At 49.6% G+C, this 25398-nt stretch overlaps 2 protein-coding genes across 3 annotated transcripts in view; one reads left to right on the top strand and one right to left on the bottom strand.

Moving 5' to 3' along the window:
- ARRB1 (arrestin beta 1) overlaps positions 1–6649 on the top strand; it is a 68508-nt gene extending 61859 nt beyond the window's left edge. For both annotated transcript variants that reach the window (XM_080912319.1, XM_080912318.1), the window contains one exon: positions 1079–6649. In XM_080912319.1, coding sequence (XP_080768445.1) covers positions 1079–1190 — 112 coding nt within the window. In that variant the 3' untranslated portion in view covers positions 1191–6649. The remainder of the gene's footprint in view (positions 1–1078) is intronic.
- Positions 6650–23851: 17202 nt separating this feature from the next.
- TPBGL (trophoblast glycoprotein like) lies at positions 23852–25006 on the bottom strand (the record flags this gene model as incomplete). Its single annotated transcript, XM_080912741.1, has 1 exon — positions 23852–25006. The coding sequence occupies one exon, from the start codon at positions 25004–25006 to the stop codon at positions 23852–23854; it is 1155 nt and encodes a 384-aa protein (XP_080768867.1).
- Between the last annotated feature and the right edge of the window lie 392 nt (positions 25007–25398).

Genomic DNA, 25398 nt, shown 5'->3' with positions numbered 1-25398 from the left:
TGCCTGCATGTGACTTGAAGGACCTTCCATGCCTGTTCCCCTTCCTCCTGCATTGGTGGGGTCTGTCTTCCTTGCACGTCCGTCAGTCTGTCAGTCCATCCGTCTGCAGCACCCATCTCAGCTGGCTGACCCTGGGCTGGCTCAGACTCTGGGGCTCCCCTCTCTTACCTGACCCATGCCAGTTGGAGGATGCCTGTGGGGAGGAGAAGGTGTCTGGGTGCTGTCACTTTTGCGGCCTGAGGATTCGGATCCCCCTGCTGTGGAAGGCCATGGGGCACCAAACAGTGGCCAGAGGAAGAGGACCTGGTTCAATGGCTTGAATCGCCTCTGGGGCCAGGCTGCTTTCTCCTTCCAGCTCCCCAAACCTTTCTCCTTGATTCTTTGGCAAGATCTGAAAGAAGCAGGTTTCAAGTTGCCCGGAGGAAACCCATTCAACTGGCTGAACGCCATGGGGCAAGGGACTTCCGCCTCTCCCTGGGCCTAAGGGACATGATAGAAAGAAACAGTTCTGAGTCCTACAACCTTAAACCAGGACCTTTCCCCCTTCCCTCTGTCCCCATATAGATCTTCCCAGCCCTTCAAGCCTGGTCCCAAAGTCCCTTTCCTATCTAGGGTCCCTGAGATGTGAGTTAGAGCTTCGAGGAGAAAAGCCTGTGTAGGCCTTTTCTTCCCTAGAGCACAGCACCAACTTCCTGGTTGAAACAGTCATACTCCCCAAAACAGTCTTGTTAGTTTGAATTGAGGGGTGAAATGGGTTTTTTTGAGGGGGTTGTTCTTTGGGGATTCCCATGTTGAGCCTCATTGCTCCCCCTACTTACCTTCTCCATCCCCCCAGGAACAGGGTCGCTTTTCTAGCCCTTGTGTGTTGAGAGGCAAGCTTTTTGCAGTTTACTTCTGAAAATCCCCGCAGCCACCAGTGGGCTTGTAAATGGGCCGGCCTGGTATGCCTTTCTGCCTGGGGTCATCCCAGAGACCCTGGAGAGGGGTTTTCTCTTGAGTCCTCCCATTGTCTAGCCTCTGGGTCTGCCTGTTGTCTACCCCTGCAAATACACAGCATTTTCCTTGTCTCTCCCACTAGTGATGATGACATTGTATTTGAGGACTTTGCCCGACAGCGGCTGAAAGGCATGAAGGATGACAAGGACGAAGAGGATGACGGCACTGGCTCTCCACACCTCAACAACAGATAGACTGGGGCTGGTCTCAGCCCGGCAGCTCTAGGTTCACTCTTGCACTCGGATGCTTTCTCGTCTCCTTCCCATTCTGGTTCTTCCTTTTGTTCTTCCAGTTTCTACCAAGGGGCCCCAGTGGTCTTCCAAGTCTCAGTGATGAGCCTCTGGTCTCAGAAGTGGCCTCGTATCACCACGCCAGCAGGACCACATCCTCAGCCATCTCTCTGCGATCACCTGTCCACCCCTTTTCATGTTCATCCCCAGGAAGGCCACGCCACCTGTCCTTGGGGTTTGGTTTCAGATGGGGAGCAGAAAGGGGAGGATGGGGCCCGAAGGCAGAATGATGATGGGTGTGAAGATGTGAAGGGGGTGATGAAGATGGCTCAAGACACACAAGAAGATGTCTAAAGTCCCAGTAGGTGACAGTTTTGGCAGCTAGAAGATGACCGTATTGAAGGTGGGAAAGGGCAGGACTGTGAATAGATTCTCAATGCATTTTTTTTTTTTTTGTGGTCCGGGCCCACCAGAGACTCCTTCCCCTCCACCCTCATCCTTGGTCAATGTCCCTGTGTCTCATGGGGAAGGCACATCAACCCCAGGAGTGAAGAGCAACGGACTGAACTTCTAACCGGACGTCACCTAGATTGAGGCAGGCTACAGATGCAGCCATACATGTCAGAACTGATTGGATGAGACCTCAAAGCTCTGTTGCATTTTTGTGTGTGGGCATAGAGAGGGGAAGTGGGTTTTAAACAAACACTAGCCTCCTACGAGTGAGCCAAAGCTACTGAGAATATTTTCCGAGGGAATTTAAGAGACAGAGCAGTTCAAGGAGGCATCCATTTTCCTCTTTTGTAGTGGATAGTCCTATAGGAAGCAAGGATGGAGGGACACAGGCAGCTGGAGCCACCAGTATCTCCAGCTCTATAAGCTAGGGGTAAGGGGGTACCTGAGGCCACCATTCCCACTGTTAAGAGATCCTATTCCAGAAGGTGGCATCCTTCTGGATAAACTCCCAGTAGGAAGGCAGCTCCTCTCTTAAAGGAGTTGATTCTATTACTACCCAGAGTCGTGGGTATCCATCGGCTGGTGTTAGTATGACTTGACTGGGGTGAATCTCAGGGTAACAGGGCATATGGGTGGTAAAACAGAAAATGCTCAAAGACATTCTACTTGGTCTTCGATGCTAGCTTGTTGTGTGACCTTGGGCCAGTTCCCTTTCCTCTTTGGGCCTCAGTTTCTTGCTGGAAAGCCAAGAGGTAGACCAGATGGCTCCAAGAGTTTCTTGTTCAAGTTCTTGTAAGATTGTGGCTCTCAAGAGCTTTCTGATCTTCCAGGTGGAGCTGGGGCTGCCAACTGTTCCATCTGCCTATGGAGGTTTATGGTGCCTCAGAGGACCCAGGGCAAGGCAGATCACTGAGTGCACACACCTTTCTGCCTAGGCAGGGCTACTCTTGGACCTAGTCAGCTTATCTGATGTCAAGTTGTGGCCACAGCCTTTGTGAATTTCTCAATCCCTGAGCTTCTTCTGTTTGCCGAGGCTTGCAAGAGAAGTGTGTGGACAACCCTGGGTTTATTAGTAGCAGGGAAAGAAAATCTCATCTCAATTTCTGTTCCCTTTTTCTTAGTTCCATACTTGCCTGAGAAGGGAGACCACAGCTTTTGTTTGGTTTTGAGACCAGGTAGTTTAGGCCAGTCATGAATTCACTATGTAGCTGAGAACTACTTTGAATTCCTGATCCTTCTGTCTCAGGAGCTGGGATGGCAGGCATGCCCCTGCCACTGCTGGCCTCATGCTTTGTTGTACACATTAGGTCCCAGCCATTTTCGGTCCATCATGCCCAGTGATTGCAATTATTTCTCATGGTGAAATGGTCCAGGCCCACTGGTCCTGAACCTCCTAAATCTGCCATCTTGGGGCAGCCATATTGCCTGGCCAACCCTGGGATCATAACTGCAGGCTCCTCTGTCATCTAGCCCCTGCTAGAGCTCACTGGATACTTTTGCACCATAGAATTGATTTAGATCTTGAACCGTGTAAGGCAAGCATGTGCCCTCCATAGATAGGCTTCGACTAAGGCCCTCGGAGCTGATACAGGACCCTTTAGCATTAGGGCTAACCTCGCCTGTCCCCCTTTCTTTACTTATACAAGCAAAAAAGTCTCTCAATCTGTCTTCTCAAGCTTCCCACACTTGAGCATCCCCACTTACTCTTCGGGTTTATCTCATAATCAGCTAAAATTTCTCTACCTGCAGGGAAGCCTCAGAACCCCAGCTGCCTCTTTGTGTCTGGAGCCAGGCCTGCCTAAGGGCAATGATCAAGTTGGAGCCTAGCCAAACCATCCTTTGATGAGAGCTTTGTTCTATGCTGGACACTACAGACACTAAGATGGATCTCATCTTAGAATCCCTGTCTATAGAAACCTTCTGGCCAGGGGAAAGTTAGAAGAAAGTATTGACAGTTATGGCTAGAGCTAGTCCACACAGTGCCTTGATGTGAGTTTGAATACAGTGTCCCTTCTAGGTGGATTCAAACCCTGGAAATTACACTGCAGGGGGCTGGAATTTGGTGTCATTTGCCCCTCCCCCACAGTCGTATGCTGCCATCCTGGGTGAGATACACAGGTTGATAGTGATGACGTATTTCTTTGGCCTCTTCTTTTCTTGTCTCAGCCTCTGGTTGGCTGCAGACACCATGCCCCACCTCCATCCCGTGACATAACCCAGTACTTTTCTACAGGACTCTTTGTTCTGGAGTGTTCCTGGTCAGGCAGCATCTGGGAGTGACCCTGAAGGTGGAGGAGCCTCCTGAGGTTCCAGGCACCATCCAGTGAGATTGAGTTTTCTTGTGCTGACAGACTGGGACTTGTGCCACCTAACAGCCCACATTGGGACTTTCTAGTAGACGAAAGAACACATGTTAATGCCAATCTGGGCAAGAAGAGCATGCTTTGGTAAAAGCTTATCAATTGAGGGCAACTGGGCTTGCCCAGATCCCTAGCCAAGAGGAAAAATTTGTTTTCTAGAAAGATAAGAATTGAGTTGCTTGGCTAGACCCCATGGCCATTTCAGCTTCAAAGCATAGCTTGCTTTCCCTGGAGAATGACTGACAACCTGATTCCCATCTGGTGTGGTGACAGGGACCATGTCCTGAAAGTCCCCATGGCCACCTCTCAGTCCCTCTAACTTGAACAATGGCCTTTGTCTGCTTTATTTGAGGGGCTACTGTGGGTTTGAATGAGAGCCAGGAGCTAGTATTCTGTAGGATGTGGCCCTGTCACAGGGGTGAGGCCTGAGGTCCCACAGGAAGCTTGTTATGGCATGAGCCCTCTGTTTGCCAGTCTCTGTCCTGATGTCCCCGGTTACATATCAGCCTAGATGATAATCAGCCATTGTGGCTTTGGTGACCACACTGGGGAGGAAGTGTAGGTGCTATTCAAAGAAGAGTCCCAGCAAGCAGGACACAGAAGACATGGATATTGTCAGTGATTTGGGGGGCAGGGCGGAGCATTTGAACCTGGACTCACTTACCTCCCAGAAGCTTATAGAAGTCAAGAAACCTGGGCTCTGACCACAGGCGAGGGAGCTGTGGCCACCAAGAAATCCAAGCACAAGAGGAAGTAGATACTGCCTCTTCTAAGTAGAAGGGCCCATCCTGGATCAAAAGAACCACCACAGCTCCTTGAAGACCTTTGGGAATGTCCAGCCCTCTTGCTCTGAATGCTGAGCCCTAGCAGATCCACTCACAGAAGCTTCCATGTCCTAGGGGCAGCTCTCTCCCACCAATGGCTCAGTGAAGGCCTGGGCCCCAACCTTTAACTCCCAGGACTCGTGTCTCTTCTGATATTTACTCATTTTAAACTTAAGGACCAAATGAGACTTCTCTGATTTTTATCCACACAGACTGCCTTGGGCCTGGTCCAGGCATCTCTCTAACTTCTGCCCTCCCTCCTGGCCTGAAGCAGCCTGCTGACGGGGGCAGATCCTCCACACCTCTGTCACCCCAATTCATGCACACTAGCACCTCCCTCCATATCACCAACTGTCACCGCCAAAAGGGTGGTCAAAGTTAAAGCACAGGTCCCCAGGACCCACTGTCTGCAGACCAGGTAAACCTCAGTGCTCCACACAGCCTCACTGGGGGCTGCTGCCAGGGGAAACCGAGGAAAGGGAGGAAGCGTGAGTTTCCAGCCCTCTCCTCATTCCTACTTTCTCCAGAGTAACTGCTTTTAACTCCGTCTCTTGAGGTTTCACTTTTAAACTCTTTGAAGAATAACTTCAAACCACCATTTTGCAGTTCGATCTTAGACCAGCAAGCACTGCTTTCTCTCACTGGTGTGTTGGGGTGACTCCAGCATCCCAACACTGAGATACTTGTTGGGACTCAGGTCACCAGGTCCAAGCATTTGAGCGCGCACACACACACACACACACACACACACACACACACACACACACACACTTGCTTTCTAATTAAGCCACCCTGAAGCCACCCTGCACCTTGGCAACGAATTTGATGTGCTGGGGGCCTAACACTTGGTGAAGGTGGGGACTTGGTCCTGATAGTGGCATGTGCTTCCTGGGGACCACGGAGTGAGAAGTCAGGCCTAACGTCCACCTGGGACAAATTCTTAGGGCAATGGGAGGAGAACACAGAGCTGGCTTTGTTATGCACAGCCAAGGTGCAGAGAGCCAGGGTCCTGTGAGAGATTTGCTGCCTGGGAGGGCTTTTGTGATGCAGGATTCCTTGGGCATTTTAAGCCAGTCTTCCTTGAGTTAATCTCCTGGTATTCTACTTTCACGCCAATGGCTGTCCATGTGCACAACAGGAGGCTTTTGTGCACAAAGAGAGGCTGGTCTGCAGTGGGAATCCACCTGCCATGGGAATCCACCTGTAGGACAGCTTATTGGTGAGGCTTGGGCTAGCCTTTGGCAAAAAGTCCTGCCTGGGCTCATGTCCTGGGGCATTCTAGGTGAGGAGCTGAAGCTCAGGGAGTTGCTGGTCACGCATGGGAAAGAATGTCACTGGTGTTTGCATTCAGTCCAAGTGTGGCCTAGAAGACCCCACTGATCTCAGGTTCCTCGTGTGTCAAGGGCTAGTACCAGGCTCTGCCCACCTCACAGGGACTACTGAAAGGGATGTAGGGGTGGTGGGTAAGAAGAGGCTGAATGACCCGGCAGCCTATGCGAGGGGATAGGGTCTCAGCCTGGTTGCCAACCCACATAGCCCACAACAAAGTGACAGTGCAGGAGATCCTGTGTTCCCTGGGCATCTCTCCTCAGTGTTAGGTCCAGTCACAGATGCTGTAGGGCTGCCTCTTCCGAGCCATGGGAGTTGATGTGTGTCCTGGGTGTGGTGTGGAGGGGTGGCTGGGGCGGCCTCAGGCTTGTGACCCTCTGTGAAATGGTTTGTGTGGCACATTCATTCCTGGACTATGTCCAGGTCAACCCGGTGTACCTGTGGCTGCCCTTGTCCCGCGAAGTCGTTATAGTTTATTCAACTGCAACAGGACAAATGAGCAAAAGAACCTTGAACGAGAGGCCATTAAAGGCCTTTTGTGATGGAAGACACTGGTTGTGTTTTCATTTCTTGTCTCACAAGCCCTGACAGGAAGAGCCAGAAGCGCCCTCCTGCCCTGCTCAGCTATGTTTTGTGCCTCACTCGTGCCCTCCCTCCTGGAGATTCCCTGAGGGATTTTTTTCTGTCCTTTGCCTTTGGGGGGAAGCTGCCAAGTCGTCTCCCCCTTTCTCTCTCTCTCTCTCTCTCTCTCTCTCTCTCTCTCTCTCTCTCTCTCTCTCTCTCTCTCTTTCTCCCTCCCTCCCTTTCTCTCTCTCCCTCTCTCTCAAAGTAAAACAAAAACCTGGGGGGATTCCATGAGCCTGATTTGCTCCTGAGTTGAAGACCCTGCCTGTTACTGTCCCCTTAGCTTTAGCCTGGCCCTGGTTCTGGCTCAGCCCATGTCACAAAGCCTGATCTGCCAGATCTTCAGTCACTTCAGTTCCCCAAGCTTTACCTGCTCCTGGGCTAAAGGAGCAGCCAGCATTCTAATAGATTATGCCTTATTTTCAATAGAGAAGTGCTGAGCAAGGTAGTGCACACCTTAATCCCAGTTCTCAGAGACAGAGGCAGCCAGTTCTCTGAGTTTTAGGCCAACCTGGTCTACATAATGAGTTCTGGGTCTGCCTGGGCTACATAGTCAGGCTGTTTCAAAAAAACAAAAACAAAAACAAAAACAAAAAAACAAAACAAAAAACAAGAGGCCCATGAATATGATCAATTTTTAAAATAAAATTATGTGATAGAGATTTATTTTTTGTATCCCTATAAAAACTGCACCAACATAATGTCGAAGCTTTAGCATAGATAGCCATAGGCAGGCTGTTCCACTTTCTCTTATAGACAAGGAAGGGCAGGAGGAAGACATGGGCATTTCATCTTTTTTGTTACTGTTTAAGTTTACTTTATGTTTAGGAGTGTTGTGCCAGCATGTGTGTATGTACCATGTGTATGCCTCAACGACCTCAGGAAGAGGGCTACAGGCCCTGGAACTGGAGTTAGAGATGACCCTGAGCCACCATGTGGGTGCTGGCACCTGAACCCCTGGTCCTCTGCAAGAGCTGCCAAAGCTCTGAGTCACCTCTCCAGCCCCAAGGGGTTTGATATCAAAATGTTGGAGGTGAGAGGGAAAGTGGGGGTGTGAGAAAAGCCCAGTGGACAGATACAGGAAGTCTTCGCCTCTCCAGGGTAGAGGGGTTGGGTAGTGGTGCTGCAGCTGAAGAACTGGGGTGACCCAGCAGGGACTTGGAGGGACAAAGCATCCCAAGAAGGAAGACCAGCACAAGCTGTGATGGTTGAAGTTCTGAACTGTGTTTGTTTTAATTTGTGCGTGTGTGACGTGCACACACAGTCTCATGTGCACAAGTGAAGAAGCCACAGGTAGACAACTCATATTTCCCTCAGTCCTTCACCACCTTATTTTTTTTGAGACAGGGTCTCTCCATGAACCTGCAGCTCACTGATTTGGCTGGGCTGACTGGCCAGCAACTGCCAAGGGCCCTTCTGTTTCTGCCTTCCCAGAACGGGGCACTGGATCATGGGTGCATCACTGATCCATGTGCTTATGTGAGGAAGATCTGAACTCAGGTCTTCATGCGTATTTCGTAAGCAAGTTCTGCCGGAGCCAGTGCCCCAGCCCCGATAGTCTTGACTGTTAGACTGTTTGGGCTAAACAGTGTCTGCAGGATTAATAAATATATCTCTGGGTGCATCTGAGAGGGTTTTTCCAGACAGGCTTAATAGAGGAAGATCTGTTCCAAAGGGAGTGACATTATCCCATAGGCTAAGAGCTTAGATGGAATGAAGGAAGAAGCCTGCTAGTGTAGGTCCTCTCCCCTCCCCCTCCTCCTTTCTCCCCCTCCCTCCCCCTCCCTCTCCTTCCCCTCTCTCCCCCTCCTCCCCTCTCCCCTCTGTTTTCTGACTGCCACACCCCTGCTACAGACCTTCTGCTACACATCTGAAACTGAGCCAGTGAATCCTCCAAGTTATTCAAGCATTTTGTAACGGCAACGGGAATGGACTCACACTCAGCCATCGCTGGGGATGCTGCCTGAACCAGAGAGTTTTCCTCCCGTCTTCTGGTTTCCAGTACCTGCTGTTGGTTGAATTGAATTCTGGCAAATGGTATTTGCTACTGCAGGTTCCTGGAGATACACACCAAAGGGAAGGTGAGGATTAGCGTTGAGACTGGATCGGCTTTTCATCTCCCCAAAACGTAAATAATTACTTACACCTGTAATCCTGGCACATAGGAGGCTTGCCACAAGTGTGCGGCCAACCTAGTCACCATTGCAAGTTCTAGGCCAGCCTTGGCTATGTAGGGAGACCAGTGCGCACACATGTGGAGGTCAGAAGACAACCTTGTGGAGTTGATTCTCCCCATCCGCTCTTGTGTGAGCATGGGGGCTCGAACTTCGGCCACTGGGCTTGAGTAGCAGGTGCATTTACACGCAGAGTCGCCTCACCAGCCGTTGGTTGTTTCTTGAGACAGGCATTGGCAACATTAGCATTCCATAGATGATTATAACAGGACCCATAGTTTACACAGTGTAACACTTACAGTATCCAGAACACAATCTACACACACACACACACACACACACACACACACACACACACACACACACACACACGAGTGACTAGCATTTAAGATAAAAATGCAATCAGATGTGAGCTCCAAGAAGACTTGTACCTGGGATTATAATCAGAGGTGGCACTTGCCATTCAAATGGCCAGAAAAGCAGTTGTTCAAAGTAGAGATACGGAAAACAGGAAAAATAACAAAATGAAGATTTAGAACCAAAAATATATTAAGTAAAATGCCCAATAGATAGGTTCACATAAAATGCCCCATAGCTAGGTTCACAAAAGGCAGGGTAACATAAAAGGTCAATGAAACTTAAAAATAAAAGACAGCATTATTCTCTTTGAAGGGGGAGGATACTTTTTATTTTTTTTAAGCTAACAGAACCTTGGTGTCCTGTGGTGTCACAATATGTGGGGTGTGATGACAGACCATTCCTGTCATCTGAGTCTCCAAGACATTTGAACAGACTATATATATATAGGAAATAGTGGCGGCTAACACTTCCACCTCAGCTTGTTAAAAAACACACATTAACATAGCCAAATTAGGCAGGAATCTCTGCAGAGTGGGAACCTTAGTGGGTGGTTTTCATTAGGAAGGCAATTGTGCCTGTCAGGACAATGGCTGCCGGCTTGCAGGAGAGGCAGAGAAAGCAGTAGCCATTCTACCTGCAAACCTGGACGCCTCAGGAGCTCCAGTCCGGCACTGAAGGTCTGGAGGGTTCCTAGAGAGTTGCCGGTGTCCAGGCCACACTGAAAAATGGAGGAAGCTGGAGCCTGACATCAGCCGGGGTAACGGGAACAGCACTATCATGGTGGCAGCTGTAATGGACACACTCAGGAGCTAGGGAGGCAGGCCGCGCTGGTTCCTCCTTGGACCACTTTGTATGTGGGCCACTTGTTAGGAGATGCTGAGCGTGGATTCCTTCCACCTCTCAGTTAATCTGAGCCGGAGATACTGCCAGAGACTTGCTCAGAGGTGTGTCTCCTAGGTGATTCCAGATCCTGTGGAGTTAACAATTAAGATCAACCCTCACTTCGAGTAAAAGAAAAAAACACACACAGACACATCTCAGCAAACTACTACAACTTAAAGTTAAAGCTCTTGAAAGCTACTGGAGAAAAATGATGTGTTCTGGAACGTTCTTCCATTTAAGGAGTCACTGTCTGAATGCAGATTTTTCAGGAGAAAACATGGAAGCCAAAAGAGCACAAAATAGATCTAAAAGGGCTAACAAAAATGTGGACTCAGAATTTTATATCTAGCAAGAAAACACCTTTCGAGAATCTTCGTAAAATTAATTCTCAGATGAAGAAAGATTAAAAGAACACATCTCAGGGCTGGAGGGATGGCTCAGCAGTTAAGAACATTGGTCCTTCCAAAGGACCAGAATTCAAATCCCAGCACCCACTGGCCATTCACAACTGTCTGTAATTCCAGTTCCAGGGGACCTGACACCCTTGCACATCCATACATGAGACAGAATACTAATGTAAATAAAATTAAAGAAAAACATTAACACCACATTTACTAAAAAAAAAAAATGCAAATAATTTTTTTTTTTAGGTTGAAAGAAAATGGTGACTGAGATGAGCCTAGATTTTCAGGAAGTAAAAGAGGCAGACATGGCAGTGGTCCAAGTAGATACATAAGGCTCTGTTGGCTTAAGTTCCTTAAGACGATGGCAGGTGAAATAAGGCCGTACCGCTGAGAGACTGAGAGTACTCACCAACGCTGAATTCCATTAGACATCTATAGTGTAAGGTTAGTGAGGGAAGAGAAAGAAACCTAGCTGTTCACACAGATTCTCTATGTGAGGGCTGTCGAGATGGCTCAGTAGGGAAAGGTGCCAATTTTAATGACCTGCAGAACCCATGGGGTGCAGGGAATCACCCCTAAATGCTGTCCTCTGGCCACCACAAGTCTGCTGTGTATGCATAGCCACATACGCATGTGTGTGAACACTCACACACACACAAACACACACACACACACACACACACACACACACACACAAAACCAAGCAATAAGAAAGATGTGAATATACATATTATACTTGATGAAAGGAAAACCCCAAATAAACCAGGAAAAGGAGTGGATGTCGTGATCCCTGAAGCAACAGCAGGAAATAGAACCAAGCCTGTAAGTGAAAACAGAAACGAGAGTACTAAACACTCATCCAGATGTTACAAAACCAGGCAGGAAATGTAAAACAACCACAGAGACAGAGAGGAACAGACAGACACACAGACACACAGACACACACACACAGAGAGAGAGAGAGAGAGAGAGAGAGAGAAAGAGAGAGAGAGAGAGAGAGAGAGAGTTATCTATGGCGGTAGGCCTGAAACCAGTCATATAAGTACTGTAATTAGTGAAAATGGTCCTAATACAACAACTAAAAGTCAGAGGTGGCCCGACCCGGTTTGTCATCTAACTAAATTCTGTCTGTAAGAAACTCCTTTTAAATACAAAGACAGAGAGACAGTGTTCTTTTAGTCATTTGTCTTTTCAAGACAGGCTCTCACTACGTAGCTCTGGCTGTCCTGGAACTCACTATGTAGACCAGGATGGCCTCAAACTCACAGAGACCCACCTGCTTGTGAGCCATCGCCTGGGTAATGTTCGAATGTGCAGGTTTCTTGGTTCACACCTGTAATCCCGTGTGAGGAGGTGACAACAGGAAAGCTCCAGGGGAGCTCTAGGCCCACTTGGGCTGCACGAGATGCCAACGTCAAAACAAAACAAAAGAGGACAAAACAGTCCCTCAAAGGTTGGGAAAGCTATGTCACACAACCAATAATAAAAAAAGCACAATTAACGCCAATATTAATAACGGGTACAACAACTTCAGAACAAGAAGTGTTCACAGGGCTAGAGGAGGGTTAAATGTGTAATAATAAAAGTGTCAACTCACCAAGACACACTAATCCTCAGTGTGCAATGCACCTGATCATTGTGTGTCCATATACACTAGGTGACAAGGGACACACACCCCGCTCTTAGTGGCCGACTGAGGCAGAAGACGCTGTGAGGACTCAGAAGACCCAAATGACAATTCCCATTAGCTTGGCCCAAAAGACAGCATAGACTATTATTATACTCCCAAAAAAGACACGTGTATTCTTCCCAAATATACACTTTATACTTTCTCTGTCTAAAAAACATTCTCAATAAACTTAAATTTTTTTTAATGTCAGAAAAATATTTTCTCTGATCACCACAAAATAAACCGGAAATTAAGATTAAAATAAGTATCTGAAAAATTTGCAGGAATTTGGAAATCAAGCAATACTTCTAAAGGGTTCAAAAAGGAATCCACAAGGAAAAAGAGGAAATATTGCTCTGAACAAATACAGAATTGAACAAGGAGGAAGGGCAGTGGAGTGTGAAGGTATGCTTGGACTACACTCATATGCTTGTGGAAAATGGCCCAATACAAGATGATGATGATGATGATGATAATGATGGTGATGGTGATGATAATAACTAAAACCCCTTTTTATTTTGGAACAGAAAATGAAAATAGGAATACATATTTAAATTCATGAGATAGAATTAAAATGTGGTTCTCTCAGTAGGAAAAAAAAACACTTGAAAATACAATATCCATTTATGATTTGTCTTGTTGTTTCTAATTTTAAAAAAAGATTTATTTATTTATTATATATAAGTACACTGTAGCTGTCTTCAGACACACCAGACGAGGGCACTAGATCCCATTACAGTTGGCTGTGAGACACCATGTGGTTGCTAGAAATTGAACTCAGGACCTCTGGAAGAACAGTCAGTGCTCTTAACCACTGAGCCATCTCTCCAGCCCCCTATTTTTTTTTTTTGAGAGTTCAGTGATCCCAGGCTGGTTACTCCCTACAGAGCTAAGATGACCTTGAACTTCTGGTTCCCTTTTCACCCACAGAAGGCTGACATCACAGGCAATCACCACTGTTTATATGGTTCTGGGGACTGAGCCCAGGGCTTCAAACATGTGCGGCAAACACTCTGCCAACCGAGTTGTATCCCTGCCACTTATGGTTTTAAACCAAAAACCTCTTAGAAAAACTTAAGAAATTAGGATGGAGAGATGGGTCAGCAGTTAGGGTCCTGGGCTCAGCTCTTGATCACAACAGTTCACAATCAACAGTTCACAATCAACAGTTCACAATCATCTCAACAGTTCACAGTTCTGGGCAATCCAAAACCCTCTTTGGGCCTCTTTGGGCACCAGGCATGGATGTGTGGGTTGATGTCTATATGCAGGTGAGGCCTGGCAAGTTAGGTCAAGGCCATATGTGATTGGGCAGTGAAAAGTAGGCGGGGACAAAGTTTTAGTAAGGCAAGAGAGAAGGGAAATGAGAGAATCAACTCCTGCATGAATATGAATATATATATACACACACACACACACACACATATATATATATATATATATATATATGTATATATATATTCCAAATTTTCATGGTCTCTAAAGAGAACCCAGGTCATCGGGTGTGTGCCTTTCCTGCTAAGCCATCTTGCTGTCTCTGACACTGACATTTAAAAGACACTATTATTTAAATCTGAAATACTCAATTAAAACGCAATAGAACAAGTACATGAACTCTATGCAGAAGGTTAAGAAATACGGCTGAAAGAAATTGAAGCAGATCTAAGTAAATTGAGAGTCAAACCGAGTTCAGAGATTAAAAGATTAGATAGCGTTGGGTGCCTGCCTGCAGCCTGATTACTCCAGAGGATAAGGTGTGGGATCATTGAGTCCAGGAGTTCAAGATCAGTCTGAGCAACACAGCAAGACATAAGAAAAGATCATAAATATAACATACCAATCCTCCTCAAACTGAGAAGCCAATGAAATCCAAATGGAGACCTTGGAAGGGCTTCTGGCACATGTAGACACACCAACTCTAAAATTAATATGGCAAGGTGAAGGAATGAAAACAGATCAGCAACTAAAGAACTAAGAAGGTTGAGGTTGGAGAGATGGCTCAGTGGTCAAGGTGCTGTCTGTGCAAGCCCAACGACTACAGGTCAGATCCCCAGGACCCACATAAATTCCAGGTAGGTACGGTGGCTGCCTGCAATTTCAGTTTTAGAATATAAAAACAGGGGCTCCCAGAGCATGCTGGCTGGCAAGACTAGCCACACCTGCACTCTCTGGGCTTGAGATCCAGAAGGGTTTCCAACATCAATCTTGGGTTTCCACATCCATGTGTACCATGACACATACAAAAATGTGTACACACATATACCACACGCATGAAAAAAATGGAAAAGGAAAGCAAAAGAATGAAGTTGGAGGCACGCATTAGCTGACACTAAGACTCACTATGAAGCTGCAGCAATGCCGACCGTGGTGGTCAGTGATGAAAGGTAAAACACACCAACAGAGTCGAGTAGGAATCCAGAAATGGCCTCATACGTACATGATTTCAAACAAATGAGAGATGTAATTTTTCTTAGGGTTTCTATCACTGGGACAAAATACCTTGACAAAAAGCAAGTTGAGAGGAAAGGGTTTATTGGACTTAAACTTCCACATTGCTGTTTATCACTGAAGGGAGTCAGGACAGGAACTCAAACAGGGCAAGAATTTGGAGGCAGGAGGTGATGCAGAGGCCATGGAGGGGTGTTTCTTACTGGCTTGATCCCCATGGCTTGCTCAGCCTGCTTTCTTATAGAACCCAGAGCCACCAGCCCAGGGATGGCTCCACCCACAATGAGCTGGATTGTCTCCCATTGGTCAAGAAAATGCCTTACAGCTTTGTCTTAGGGTTTCCATTGCTGAGAAGAGGCACCATGACCAAGGCAACTCTTATAAGGGACAACATTTAACTGGGACTAGGTTACAGGTCCATTATCATCAAGGCAGAAAGCATGGCAGTGTCTAGGCAGGTATGGTACTGGAAGAGCCAAGAGTTCGACATCGTAATCCGAAGGTAGCCAGGAGAAAAACTGACTCTTCTTTATCAGGCAGATCTTCAAAGCCTACCCTCATACTTCCTCCATTCCTCCAACAAGGCCACAACTCCTTCAACAAGGCCACACCTCCTCATAGTGCCACTTCCTGTGCATATTCAAACCACTACAAATTGGATCTCATGGAGGCATTTTCTTAACTGAGGCTCCTTCCTCGCTGATGATTCCAGCTTGTGTCAAGTTGCCACAAAACCAGCCAGTACACAATTCAACTGTCATTTTCAACAAACTGTCAGTGAAGACATAGAACCTGAATGCTCAGAAACTGCTGATGGAAACCGAAAACAGTACAGTATACAGGGTGGTTCTGGAAGTTTCTCATATTTAAACTCAGCATTTCACTCCACAGGAGACATAAAGATGGACCATCTCACAAAGATCTTAGCACAGATGTCCACAAGGGCGATGTTCACAGTTGTCAAAAACTAGGATACACACACAGGAGACTACAGTTCAGAGCCAGCCTGGGCTACATAGTAAGACTTTGTCACAAAATAAACAAAAAGGAAATACAAACTAAAAAGAAGTTAAAAGTTCTTCAGCTACCAGATGAGTATACTTTTGTACTAAGTGGGATGCTACTTCTTAACATAAATGAACCATCTACCTACCATACAACAGAGGCATCTCTGATGAAGTATGGACGAAGTTTAAAAGGACCAATCTGTGTTCTGCTTAAACATGTATAAAGGCACCTCTGTGGAGAGGAAAACAGGACCAGTGCTTGCTGGTGCTGTGGGAATGCTGGCCGTAAGGAGGTGTGAGGAGGGCAAGTTTTAGTAGATAGTAACCTGTTCTGTATCTCTTCAAAACCCATGTGCCCCAAAGGGTGGCTTTTAACTGTCCAAATTTCAACATCAAAGAAAAAATTTTAAAAAGCCAGGCATAGCGGTACACATGTCCACAATCTCGGTACTCAAGAGACCAGGACAGAAACATCTGAGTCTAGTCTTGGTCTCATAGAGAAATACTACTTCCAAAAGGACAATGAACAAGGAGGAAGGGGAGGAGGAAGGGGAGGATGGGGAGGAGGAGGAGGATCAGAAGGGGAGGAGGAAGGGGAGGATGGGGAGGAAGAGGAGGGTCAGAAGGGGGAGGAGGAGGGGAGGAGGGGGAGGGTCAGAAGGGGAGGAGGAGGGGGAGGAGGGGGAGGAAAGGAAGGCAGGAATAATTAATAGTTAATTACTACAAACAATAGTCTATTGGTATACACCACTTGCTGGGCTCGTGCTGGGCTTTTTTTGTAAGAGGAATTGGGCAATCGCCCTCCAGTTGCTCATACGTTCACAGGGATCAGACCAGTTTGGACTTGCTGCGGATGGCCTTGGTATGTAATACTGCATGCTGTGCTAAGGAAGGCCTTCATGCTCTGCTGGGGTAGCTGAGACTGGAATCAGACAGGCTTCCGGGAGGAAGGGAATCTGAGTGAGTGCTGAAGGATAGGAAGGAGGAGTGTGTGTGTGTGTGTGTGTGTGTGTGTGTGTGTGTGTGTGTGTGTGGAGGGGCTGTGGGCATCCCTGGGACTTCAGGATGATGCTCAGGGCAATACAACCTGGACCTGTAGGTATTTAGTGGAATGAAGGGGGCTGAGAGTGCTGTCAGCAAGTTAGACCAGAGTGTCACACGACCCAAAGAGCGTGGTCTCCATTCAGAAGAGCGTTGGCTGGTTGCAGTAGAGTGGGAAGGATCCAGCTACTGGGAAGGACACGGCTAGTGTGTTCCCATCAGTCTGGCTGTAGTGAAGCATGGGACAGAGGGGGCGCTGCCATTGGAAGGTCAGGAAGGAAGCGGGGCAAGATCCCATTGATCAGGGCAGAGTTAGGGACAGCGGTGGTAGATGTGCTGGAGAGGTGCTTAGGCCAAATTCACCCCAACAGATACTGAAAACTTTGGTCTTGGCCCCATAGCACTGGCTACTTCTTCCTGGGTTTCTCAGCCAGTTTCTCAGAAGGGTCTTCTGCTACTATGTCATTCAAAGAACATCATTTCCTACCATTCTCTACCCTCATCTCCCTCCTCAGAAGACAGTCTAGAACAGGGCTGTGCAACTCACTGTCTAGGTCCTAAGCTCATTGGTCATATGACCTTGGGCATGCTATCATGTCTTTGTTATCTCTGCTCTCCTTCTGTGAGGTAGGTATACTCTGTGTGCCACAGAACTGCCATCAGGGTGGCAGGTTAAAAGAAGAAAAGTGTCTGGAAGAATCTCTGACATACAGCAAATTCAGAATGACAGCGCATATTACTTTCCCTGTTTTAGTCAGAAGAGTATCCTTAGCTTCCCAGCACTTCCTGGGTGCTTCAATACTCCACTGGCTCAACTGCAGACTGAAAAAAGAAAGATGTTGTCCCCTCTCCACCAGCAGATGGCGCCTGCATGCAAAGAAAAGAGAAAGCAGGCACCTCTGCTACATCTCTGCCAACAGATGTCTCTTCAGGTCTCTAGAATGAAAAACCCACAAGTATCCAAAATAGGGCCAGAAAACTGCGACCATACTGAAAAGAATGAAAAGTCAGAGAAGTCAGGTCTAAATTATGTTTTGCAGGGTCACCTTCTAAAAATTTGGTTTAGAGTCTGGGTCTTCAGTTGCTCAGGTTGGTCTTGAACTCCTGATCCTCCTCTGTCTCCTAAGAGCCAGGAGCACAGGCATCTGCACCAAGTTTATTCACTCTGAGGAAGAGTAGGGAGGAACCGGCCACCCAGGCTTCTTATATCACTGCAATTGCAGTTTAATGAGATGGGAGGTTGTGGGAGTCTAGAGGAGCCCAGAGAGGGAGGTCAGAGCGCCCTGTGTGATGCCTCTCCCTCTGAATTTGTGTATCTGTGGGGGTAGGACAGAGACCAGGGGAGTTTTGAAAATATTTTCTATGCACTAAGATGTAGATCTAGACATGAGACAGTTCTACCTGTCCCGATGTCAGCAAGGGGCAAGAAAAGTGGCTGGTGCAGGTGAAAGTCCAGATGCTCATCACTGGGACAGTCCCAATGCCATGCTGGGAAGTGGGTGCTTTGCTATTGGAGACACGGGGCAGGAGACAGCTGGTGGCATCACTAAGACATGAGGAGGAGCTGTCATGGCAGAGAGAAAGAAAGGGAGGTGTTAGTTCTGCAGCTCTTGGAGACTATGTAGTCCAGACGGCAGCCCAGTACTTTCCCTTCCTCCCTCCTGGTAACCTGTCAAAAGTCACTGGGTCTGAAGGATAGTGCTAACTAATCCGTGTCCTCCTTCAATCTCACACACACACACACACACACACACACACATTTATGTTTCTATAATCTATTTTAAAAGCAGGCCTGCACGTTCCCTAGGGTGACCTTGAACCTCCTACTTCCTATTTGAATTCCTGACCTTTTTTAACCCTCATCTCTCAAACACTGGATTTACAGGCATGCACTACTATGTCCCATTTATGCAGTCTGGGAGCCCAAAGTCAGGGCTTTGTGCATGCTAGGAAAGCACTCTACCAATGAAGCCTGCCTATTAAAAAAATACACATTTTAAGTTTTTATGTCTGTGTATGTCTGTATGTGTCTGCCATGTATGTACAGGAGCTTTGGGACCACAAGGTGGTGTCAGGTCTCTTACATCTGGAGTTATAGGCAGTTGTGACCCCAGTGCAGGTTCTGGGAACCAAACTGGTGTCACTGGAAGAAGAACAAGTGCTCTTAACTCTTACGTCATTTCCTCAGTCTCCTCTTCCTCCTCCTTCTCTCCCTCTTCCTCCTCTTCCTCCTCCTCCTTTTCTTCCTCCTCCTCCTTCTCTTCCTCTGCCTCCTTTTTTCTCTTTTGAGATTTAAATAAAAAAGTTTAAAATGTTATTTGTATATTTGGTGTGTCCACCTGTACGTATTTGTACATCCATGTGGGTATCTGAGGAAACCAGACAAGGGCGCCAGGTCCTCTGGAACAGAGTCGAGCACCTGCCCTGGCTGCTGGGATCTGAACTCTGGTCCTCTACAAAAGCAGCAAGTATTCTTAGCCACGGAGCCGCCTCTCCATCCCCCATTGCTGTGGCTGCTTGAGGACTTACTCTGTCCCCGGATGTCCTCAAGCTTGCGGTAGTCCTCTTACCTTGCCTCCCAGCGCTCATTACGGGTGTGTGCCACCATGCCTGGATTTTCACGTAACTGTTATTACTTTTAATTCCTCCCCTGTGATTATTGATGGTGAGTCCTTTTACAGCAAAGCTTCCCAGTTTTGAGTGGTCAACTCAAGAACTTCCCTAACATTATGTGCACGAATGGCCACAACTCACAGTGACCGTGGATGGCACCATCTGGACCTGGGGCAGCAGTAAGACCTGGTGTTCTTTTATGTGAGCCCTGTGCTCAGCGGGCGTCAGCAGAGCAGATGCAGGAGGATGGACTGAAAGTCAGGGACTTGAGCGCAGGCATCTAGAATCAGCCCCTTGCTTCTCTCACAGAAGACATAGCTCTCTCTCTCTCTCTCTCTCTCTGTGTGTGTGTGTGTGTGTGTGTGTGTGTGATCTGCGTCCCACCCCCACGCCCTGCCCATGCCCCAGTCTCGGGACTTTCCTTTTCCTCTCCAAGCCTTTAACCCGGCTTCCGGAACCAGTACCGCAGGAATAAGAGGATGCTGAGTTCAGAGGTGATGGGTCTGGCAGGTACTCAGACTCAGGGCAGACCAGCAAAGGGGTGCTGGTGCCGTCTGGAACCTGAATGCGTGGGCTCCAGTAAACTGAGCTTTTATCTTCACACCCACCCAAGGAAGAGCGAATTGCGCGCCACCTATCGGTACCCCTGGAAAAGCTGCCCCAGTAGGATGTCGAAGGGAGTGGGTGGGCGCGCTATGTAGGGGAGGTTAAGGAGGAGGGGTTTAGAAGGTGGCCAAGTGCATGAGCACAGCATTATTAACTGTCCCGCACACTTCTCTCAGCCTGGGAAAGGCCATGCCGGTAAATTAGGGCCAAACATCTGCCAGGCTGGTTTAATGAAGACGGAAATGGGCTTCAGTGAGTGCGTGTCTTCAGAGGTCACAAGCCCAGCTCAGCCTAAATGGAAGATGAAACTGCAGGGAAGCAAGGGAGTCTAGGGGACAGTGTCAGCCTGGGCTAGGACAGAGAGGTCAGGTCGGCCGCATTCCCCAGCCCAGTGAAAGAAAACTCGCCGGATACTTTGGTCCAAGGGTTTAAGCTCAGTTCAGATTCAGACTCAGCTCTCGGACTCACGCCAGGCCCTCACCGGCTCTCATTCCGATTCTGAGAGCAAACGTAGGCTCAGGGTCACCGACACGAGAGGCTTCTCGTAGACAAGGTTTTGAAAGGCAATTTCGCACTGCTTACGGGTCACAGCAGCCTGGGAAGACTGCCATGGCTCTTCAAGCGCGCAGCGGGTTCATGTCTACCACACTGACAGTTACACCACACTCCTCCCCCCTTGCAGGCTCACTGCCCTACCTACACTGTAAGCGGACATCCCAGAGATAGCTTCTTTTCTATCACTCTGTCCTTGCTGTCCCCACCCCCTGGGCCTCTGCCCACTCCTCACACCTAGCAGCTTCTGGGAGAGACTTTAGACTGAGTGGATGGTATCAGGTCAAAGTGACCCATTTCTGGAATTACAGCCACATGTAGGATAAGACTAGAGGGTCTTAATTTCAAGAAGAGTTTGGACTACATAGCAAGACCCTGTATCAAATCCAACCAAACGAAACACAAACCAAGGGCTTGGGGAGGGAGCTCAGAGGTACAGTAATTGCAAGGATGTGGATTTGACCCTCCAGCATCGCAGAAACCAAATAGAATAAACCAACTCAGCTCAAATGCTACTTCATTTTTTTTAGGTTAGGTCAGGGGCTCTTACTCTGGCTCTCCGTTTCCTGGGATCTCTTTTTCCTAGACTTTGGTCAAATGACTCCTCTCTGGGTCATTAGACTCCTTGGGACTGACAGAGCCATATCCAGTGTAGGATAAATGGACGGCTAGATTTGCAGAGGAGGAAGACTGGGGATGTGGGACTGGAAGGTCCCGATGAACATGGCAGATCAGAGCTGACTTCTAATGCAGTCTGTAAAAGACAGAAGGCGAAACCCCACTTCATAGACTCAGGTCTTCAATTGATCTTTTTGGTCTCCGTTAATATTTCAGTAAAACCGGGTTCTTAGGACTTTGCAGAGAACCAAAGGTAGCAGTGTGTAAAAGATGCACTTGTTTGCTGACAGTGATCCCTCAGCCAGCAATGCATTTTCTTTGCCAGGATTTACTGCAGTCAGACACTACCTTACCAGAGGGTGCCCTTTTAGTACTGAGGTGATCTGTTGAGAGGTGGTTTTCTAATCTGTTTAAGAACATCGCTGTTCTTTCTTAGAGGATGGTCAGGGTACATGCTGAAGGCTACTGGAAAGTGCTCATAAGAAATGGTGGGGGTGGGTGGCAGAGACAGCATCTTCTAGGAGAAGGCAAGGAGACGGTGCACTGTGTCCCACTAAAGACAACAGAGGCTTCCCACGGCACTAGGATGGCCCCGTCAATGTTCAGGAGCCACACATTCTAGACACATGTGACTCTGAACTTCTAAAATACATGCTAGAATTCTGCCCCATGGTTTTAGGGCTCTGGGACCCTAAGCAACAGACCCTGGGAATACCAAGGTAAAAGATGAGCCCCAAATTCACCTTTATTAGGGGGCCACTGAATCTGCCCCCTCTGGCAAAAATAAATAAATAATAAATAAATAAGTAAATAAATAGAACCCAGCCCAACACGGGAGGTGCTAGCAAGCAGACAGGTCCACAGCAGCCAATGGCCCCTCCAACAGTTTTGCCCCAATAAACTGCCATTTCTTTACAGCTGTCTTCCTTCCCAAGAAGCTCATCTGAGGCCAGGTTAGTCAGCCCACACATTCTCCCTTTCAGCTCCCCAACCCAAACAAAGGATGGAGGGTGTAAAGGGAGCATAGAATCTCATGCTGGTTGTGGATAAGCCCATTTCAGACCGTTAAAAAGCAGGCTGGTTTGGAGAATGACATAGAGCACCCTCATGTCTAACCTCAATGAGTGTCTAACCATGTACATTCACAGCTTGTTTCTTTTTCCCATATCTCCAGCGAGCTCATAAGGGCCACTGCTCCAAATGGCCCCTTGTCGCCTCTCACTCCCACCAGTGCCCCAAGGTCAGTAGGACAAACACAGCACCACTTACAAGAGCAGAGAGTATCAGAGATTATTGCAGACTTTATAGAAAACAGCCCAAGGGAGGTTCAGATTTCTCAGTTGAGGGTGGGAAGGCGGGCCTCAAGCCAATACACAGAGGAGGAAGACTTCCTGGGCAGAGGCAGCACAGGCCTGCCGTTCTGCCTGACTTAGGGTGAGAGGCAGGGAGACAGTCCCTCCTTTCTCACCATTGTGCTTTGGGATCATGCAGAAGGCAGGGCACCGAGGCCATGACCTTGACCAGGAAAGCTTTCCACTAAGACTGAGACAAGCGGTCAGCCTCTATCCCCTTCCAGAAGGCATGAGAGGTGGTGGCAAGGAGTTCCCAAGGGAGGACCATAGAGGTGGCAGAGCACAGAGGTCTGGATGGGCAGCAGCTCCAAGCCTCTCTTTTCCAGACGGACCAGTGACCCTGGTTTGGAGACCCTGCTCACCCCACCTGCCCTCTCCCTCACTAGGGTGTGCCTATATGCTATGGGGGTGCTTGCACTTGTCCTGCAGGATGGAAGAACTTCTAGGAGGGCAGTGGATAGCGCCCCACTATGGGGAGACTCCTCTCTGGCTCTCTGAATGATCAATGAATGGTAAAAGTGCCGGCGATGGATGTCAAGGGAACTGAGAGCCTAAGGCTTGGGCCAGGGATTGAAAGTGACTGGGGTGAAGGCTGAGTTTCGGACTGAGGACAAACACGGAGTGTTGGAACTTTAGAGCCCCAACAAAAAGCCTAAGAATGGATTCTACACCAAGGCTTGCCCTTGGGACGCAGGGCTGGAGCTGAGACCCAGCCAGGGCCAAGGAATGGAAGGGCCTGAGCTAGAACCAGGGCATGAAGCACGTCAGACTAGAAGAGGTCACTGAAACCATAGAGCCTTCCGATGTGGGTTACATGACGGACAGCCCAGAGTTCTGGGGTGGGACAAAAGGCTCACACTTCATAAAAACCTTCCAAAGAGACCTGAACTCTGAGAAAGGGACTGAGAGCTCCTAGCTGGGGACAGAGGTCAGTGCGATCTAGCCAGGGTGTCTGGCTCAAAGCATGTGGAGTGGCGAAGAAAGTGCAAGAGATTTCAAAATGGAAGACAGGGTCATTGGGTGAGCCAGGACAGGAAGAGGGAATTTCAATGGTCCTGTAAGGACGGGCAGGCGGGATTTGTTTTTGGAAACAGATTTCTGGGTTTTTGATCTGGAAACTCTAAGGCTAGGGAAAGAGTACACCTTGGAATTTCGGTATGGGAGAGAATCTATGATTGATCCAAAGGACTCAGAGATCCAATCTCGTGAGTGTGTCATCTCCGGGGCCCAAACCAGGCAGGGAAAAGCTGCATTGCCCCAGTAAAGTCCTTAGCTAACAGGGACAAGCCTCCCATTAGGGAGGTGAGACTCAGAGACCAGAGCCCGGAGAAGTGGCCCGTGAGCTGGCAGGGGCGGCCGGAGCGGGCGCGCGGCGCGGGTCTGCATCCTGCTCGTAGCGGTAGTGGTAGCCCTCCATCTGGTCCCTGCATGCCTCGCGCAAGTTACGCATCCACCTCTGGATGCCGCGGCGGTTTAGGTAGAGCACCATGAGGAAGATGAGGCCGATGAGCGCCAGCACCAGCCCGAAGAAGACGTAAGAGGCTTCCAACTCCGGGCCGGCGACGTCTACCTCTTCCCCGCGCTCGTGTGCATCGCCGTCGGAGCAGCCTAGCCGCGCCTCGTCCAGGTCCATCAGAGGCCGGTCCAGCAGTACGCGCGGGGAAGCGCAGCGCAGGCGGCGCGCGTCGGGTACGCGCTCCGTGGCGTTGTGCAGCCAGGCCAGCAGAGGGCGCGAGGTACACCCGCAGCTCAGTGGGTTGTCGGCCAGCAGCAGGCGCGGCTGGGGCAAGTCGCCATCGCGCTCGAGCGCGCGCAGCTCGTCGGGGCCCAGGCCGGTCAGCGCGTTGACACGCGCATCCAGCTGCTCCAGGCGCGGGAGGCGCAGCGCGGCGGGTGGCAGGCGGCTCAGCGCGTTGCCTGCCAAGCCCAGCAGGCGCAGTTCGGCCAGCGGGGCCAGAGCGGTGTCCAGTGCATCCAGCATCCCGGGGGTGCCCCGAGCCAGCGCGTGATTGAGCTGTAGTGAGCGCAGCGCAGGCAGTCCGCGAAAGGCGCGGGAGCCCAGGGCGCGCAACGGGTTGTGGCTTAGGTCGAGTGCCGCCAGGCTGGGCAGCCCGTCGAAGGCACCGTCCTCCACTACCTCGATGTTGTTGTGTGTGAGGCGCAGCGCGGTGAGGAGCGGTAGGCGCACGGCGTCCGTCGCCTCCTCGTCCCCTCCCGCGAAGGCGGCCGCGCGCAGCACGGTCAGGTTGGCGCCCACGATGGTGAGGTTGCGCGCGTCGGGTGGTACGTCCCGGGGTGGCTGCCGGAGCTCCGCGCCCGACGCGCAGCGCAACAGCAGCCGCGGGCTGCCGAAGCAGTAACACTGGAAGGGACAGGGCGCGGCGGGTCGGCTCAGCGCCGCCGCCAAGAGCAGCAGCCCGGGCAGCGGGCTCCAGAGCCCCCGCTGTCCCGCGCGCGGGGCCATCGCGGCCGTCCCCGCATCCAGCCCCCGGCCCGCAGCGCTCACCAGTGAGTTGGGAGCGTTTGGAGATGATGGGATGGGGGTGGCACCGGAGGATGGCGGTGGGCTAGACCTTGACCCGGAGCAGCTGACAGTCCCGACCAGTCCGTCCTCTGGCTTGTAAAGTCCGAGGATCCTTCACTTCGATGACTGGGGCGACAGAGGTCAGGCGGGGAGCAGAGCCCCCCGCCCCCGGTGCCCTCGTCGCCCTGAGCTCCGGCCTCCGACTTCCGCGGCCGTTCCGGGATCCGAGCCGAGTGGGCAGGGTTTGCCTCCCCCTCCCCGCCTCCCGGCCGCCTCCTCCGCCCCCAGTGGAGTCTCCGCACCTCCTCGCCGAGGGAGGCGGGGTGGGAGAC

This window comes from Micromys minutus, assembly GCF_963924665.1.
Source record: "Micromys minutus genome assembly, chromosome: 2".
NCBI classification, from domain to species: domain Eukaryota; kingdom Metazoa; phylum Chordata; class Mammalia; order Rodentia; family Muridae; genus Micromys; species Micromys minutus.
The sequence above is the reverse complement of the archived record's forward strand: the minus strand, read 5'-3'. Positions and strand labels throughout refer to the sequence as shown.